This window comes from Cucumis melo, chromosome 2 (assembly GCF_025177605.1).
Source record: "Cucumis melo cultivar AY chromosome 2, USDA_Cmelo_AY_1.0, whole genome shotgun sequence".
NCBI lineage: Eukaryota > Viridiplantae > Streptophyta > Magnoliopsida > Cucurbitales > Cucurbitaceae > Cucumis > Cucumis melo.
In genome coordinates, this window is record NC_066858.1 from 11224207 (window position 1) to 11229035 (window position 4829).

General features: G+C 28.7%; 1 protein-coding gene across 1 annotated transcript; it reads left to right on the plus strand.

Moving 5' to 3' along the window:
- The first annotated feature begins 736 nt into the window (after positions 1 to 736).
- On the plus strand, positions 737 to 4270 carry LOC103487244 (glucan endo-1,3-beta-glucosidase, basic isoform-like). Its single transcript, XM_008445504.3, has 2 exons — positions 737 to 888; positions 3193 to 4270. Exons 1-2 carry the CDS (start codon positions 816 to 818, stop codon positions 4137 to 4139), a joined length of 1020 nt encoding a protein of 339 aa, XP_008443726.1. The 5' UTR covers positions 737 to 815; the 3' UTR covers positions 4140 to 4270.
- The last annotated feature ends 559 nt before the right edge of the window (positions 4271 to 4829 follow it).

The following is a 4829-nucleotide window of genomic DNA, read 5'->3' on the forward strand; positions in this document are numbered from 1 at the left end:
AATTCATACAATTTTTTTAGTATAAAATCATGTTCATAGAAAAATAATCACTAGTCTATTGTCAACTACTATTTAGTGAGCAACTACAACTAGTTTGCAATTATTTAAATTAGAATTTAATTTTCTGAATTTTGATACCAAACATAAATATATATGAAAACATGAAATACCACTATGTTTTCATTTAATCCATTATTTTCAAATTTTCATTTTTAAATTTTCTATCAAACAAGTCCTAAACGTATGTATGAAATCTCACGAAAAAACACTTCGAAACAAATATCGCCTAACAAATCTCATTATCCCTCCCTCTCAAAATTGGTTCAAAACATTTATGAAAATTACATATTTTGTACACTTATCCTTGCATGAATCTCAAGTAAAATTTTTGGAAACTTTTAAAAACAAATTAAAATCTCAAAGTTGTAATGTAATATATCAACAATTTATGTTGTATATTATTATCGAATAAAAATTACAAATTCACTAAATTAATTAATGAATTAAATTTGAGAAATAGAGAATAGTATTTTTCTCTTCCCATAGAAAATTAAGTTAGGTATTCTTCTTTGAATTATTATATTGAAGTTTTAGGCAGGTTGGCAATTAGGAATTTAGGATTTACAACTGTGAGTTTTATTGACTTTTCCAAGCTTAATTAAGTCCCTAAGCAGCGGAAGTCTTTTGTTTGTTTTTTTTTTCTTTATTTTTTTATGTTGATGAAAGTATTTCTTTTGCCTATAAAAAGGGGAAGCTACTAAGCAAATATTATCATCAAAAGATACAAAACCACAATTTCTTTTCTTACTTATCCAATGGCAAATTTTAGTTGGACGATGATTTGCTTATGCCTTCTTGGTCTTCTTGTGCAAAACCTACATTTAACAAGTATATCTCTTCTCCTCTCTCATGCATGCATCATTATATTGTATTGTCGTATTTCCATTTTTTTTTTTGTCTTTTTACTATTCTTGTCGTTCTTCTTTTTCGAATGCTTTTGAACTTTTTCTTTTTGTACAAGATGATCTAGAATCAACAAAATAATTTTCGTATATAATCAAAAATATATAATCCATACTAGTACTACCACTAAATTTCTTCCATATTTGGGCTCTAGAGTATGTAGTCTGTGGTCCATCAACTTTATTGCTTCTTTAGTAAAAAAAAAAAAAGAACAATATAAAAGCTAGCATGCAAAAAAGTATGGATTCATTTGATAACATTCTAGTTTTTTATTTTTGTTTCATATTTTTGTCATTTAAGATAAATGACAACAATCATTCAAGTCATTTGTCTTAAATGATGTTGAGTCAAATTCAACTTAGTTATATTATTATGTAAATGTTGTGGTCGAAAAATATTAAAGTTAAACTAAATGAATTTTTTAGTCAACAAAATTTACGTATGGTAAAATTCTAACCACGATTTCAAATATACTAAAAACATTATAATTAAAATAATTTATAAAAAATGTATATTGCAAAATTTAAGACATAATTATTATGCATGTTGAAAATTAAAATAATATCTAAATCTAAATATTTAAAAATTTAAAATTTCAAAATTAAAATTAAATATAAAATATAAATATAGCTAAATTATTTCAAGGAAAACTTACACAAATGTAACAAAATACAAACTATTTACGACCTGTATAACAAAACTCATAAAATTAGCAATTTTTTAAATATTCCAAGTTTGCTCTTCCATTTTTCTTTTGTGATTCGTCTTCCTTCTCCTATTTCTTTCATCCTCTTCCTCCTGCGATTTTGTCTTTCTTCTTTTTTATTTTTTTTCTGCAATTTCTTTCCATCATCTTTCTTATTTTTCAATTTTTTATTTACATCGTTTAATCTTTCTATCGTTTTTCTTATTTTCCTTCTTTTTTTTTGCTTTTCCATCATCTTTCTACTTTTCTTCTTCTGCGATTTCTTTCCATCGTCTTTCTTCTTTTTTTTTACGGTATAAAAAATAGAAAAATATAAAAGATTGTGTATAAAGAGTCTTGCAAAAAACCATTTAGATAAGAGTAGCCAAATGTAAACGATCGTATTAAAAAAAATAAAAGATTGTGTGTATAAAGAATCTTGAAAAAAAATCATTTAGATTGGGGTAGCCAAATGTAGACGATCGTTTTTTAAAAAAGTAAACAATCGTATAACAAAAAAAAAAAAGTCGTGTATGAAGAATCTTGGAAAAAATCATTTGGATTGGAGTAGCCAAATGTAAACGATCGTGTAAAAAAGTAAACAATCGTGTAAAGAAATCTAAACGATCGTGTACCAAAAGAATTAAAAAAGTCGTGTACCAAATTTTCAAAAAAAAAAAAAAAAATCATTTAGATTTGGGTTTTCAATTCTAAACGATCGTGTAACCAAATTTAAATCCAACCAAATTAAACGATCGTGTAGCAAAATTAAACGATAGAATTGAAAAAATAAATTGTAGCCATATCTAAATGATCGCGTATAAATTGTAGCCATATTTAAACGATCGCATATAAATTGTAGCCATATCTAAACGATCGCATATAAATTGTAGCCATATCTAAACGATCGCATATAAATTGTAGCCATATCTAAACGATCGCATATAAATTGTAGCCATATCTAAACGATCGCATATAAATTGTAGTCATATCTAAACGCTCGCGTAAGCCATATCTAAACGATCGTGTATAAATTATAACAATATTTAAACAATCGCATATCAACCAATAAACAAATCTAAACGATCGTAAATATATTATGCGCGCATTATTGACGGCGTGGTTGACGGGACATTTTTGGTATTTTACACAGTGGGCCTTTAGGCTTTTTCCATTTTGGAATTGTTCTATAGGGTGTAAATATTTTGTGGCTATTTTATATTTTTGAAAAGATCCCTTATTTCAAATATTTTAAAAAATAAATGTTGTATAATTTTGGACTTAAGCTCACGAATTGTGAAATTATAATAATATTAAATGATGTTTTGGTGAATACAAATTATATTGTAAAATTTTAACTAGTTTAAAAGGTGGATCCGTTTGAATTGACTTAAGAATTTTTTTTTTGAAGAAATTCATTTTCTTTTAAACTTTTTTCCTAAATTTTATTTAAAATACACCTAAAAATCAATTTTTGGTGGTTTACAAATGCTTTAGCCTTTCTTAGAATAACTTAATTTATAAAAATAACTTTTTGGCTTAAGGTGCGCAAATTGGAGTTTGCTATGGACAGATGGGAAACAACCTTCCACCCCAAAGAGAAGTGGTGACTCTCTACAACCAAAACAACATCAAAAGAATGAGACTCTATGATCCAAATAGAGGTTCACTTGATGCTCTTAGAGGCTCCACCATTGAGCTCATGCTCGGCCTTCCCAACCCCGACCTCCAAAGAATTGCTTCGAGCCAGGCTGAAGCCAATGCGTGGGTTCAAAACAATATCAAAAACTACCAAAACGTGAGATTCAAGTACATCGCCGTTGGCAATGAAGTCCAACCCTCTAGTTCTGCTGCCTCATTCGTTGTCCCAGCAATGCGAAACATCCAAACTGCACTTAACAATGCTGGCTTGGTTAATCGAATCAAAGTTTCCACTGCCATTGACACTAGTATTTTGGCCATGTCCTACCCTCCGTCTAGTGGCACAATAAAAAACGAAGACATGCCATTTATGAGCTCCGTCATTAGATTTCTAAAAGACAATGGGTCCCCGTTGCTTGTCAACTTGTATCCTTATTTTAGCTACATTGGCAACCCAAGGGACATTCGTTTGGACTATGCCCTCTTCACAGCTCCGTCAACTGTGGTCAATGATGGCCAATTTCGTTACCAGAATTTATTTGATGCAATTCTTGATGCAGTTTACGCAGCGTTGGAAAAGGTTGGTGGAGGAAATTTAGAGATCGTGATATCAGAGAGTGGGTGGCCGTCAGCGGGAGGAACGGCTGCATCAATCGATAATGCAAGGACTTATATTAATAATTTAATCCAACATGTTAAGAGAGGAACTCCTAGACGCCCTGGTGGAAGGCCAATTGAGACTTATATTTTTGCCATGTTTGATGAAAATCAGAAAAATCCTGAATTCGAGAAGCATTTTGGCCTCTTCTTTCCAAACAAACAATCTAAATATCCAGTCAACTTCAATTGATTCAGATAGAATCCATATAGATATAAGAAGAAATTAAAGCTTTTAGAATAATCTCTTAGAGCTTGTAATGTTGAAAATCACTCCTAATTATCTATTAAATAAAGAGAAATTTTTAAATATAGTAAAATAAACTAAAATATTTTCAAAACATATACAACATTTTGGATTCTGTCAATGATAGACATAAACTCCTATTATTGTCATACATTTGAAATTTTGCTTTATTTTGTAAATATTTTGTCCATTTTTTATGATTCCCCTTAAATAAAATCAACCATTAATATGCCATCTTATTCAAATATATATCTCTATTATATTATAAAATTTTAATATTTTATTTTTATTCATTGAAAGTTAACTTTATATTATAATGTATTATACATTATATTTATTATATCTCATACAATTAGATTATATTCTCTTAAGTTGAACAGTTCAAAATAATCTAAAACAAAACGACTCTTGTGTTTATACTAAGTGAGCTAGCCAAGGGGCTTAATACACCAAGTTCAAATGATACAAGGTTAAGTAACTAAACTCTTTAATTAAATTAATCATATCATTCATTTATTGTGAGTGATGCATTGGATTTCTCGCCAATCTAGATAAAATAATCATTAAATCGGATCAATCTACAAGAGCTAATCCTAATGGTATGATTGAATTGAACACACTAATTAGCACGATAGA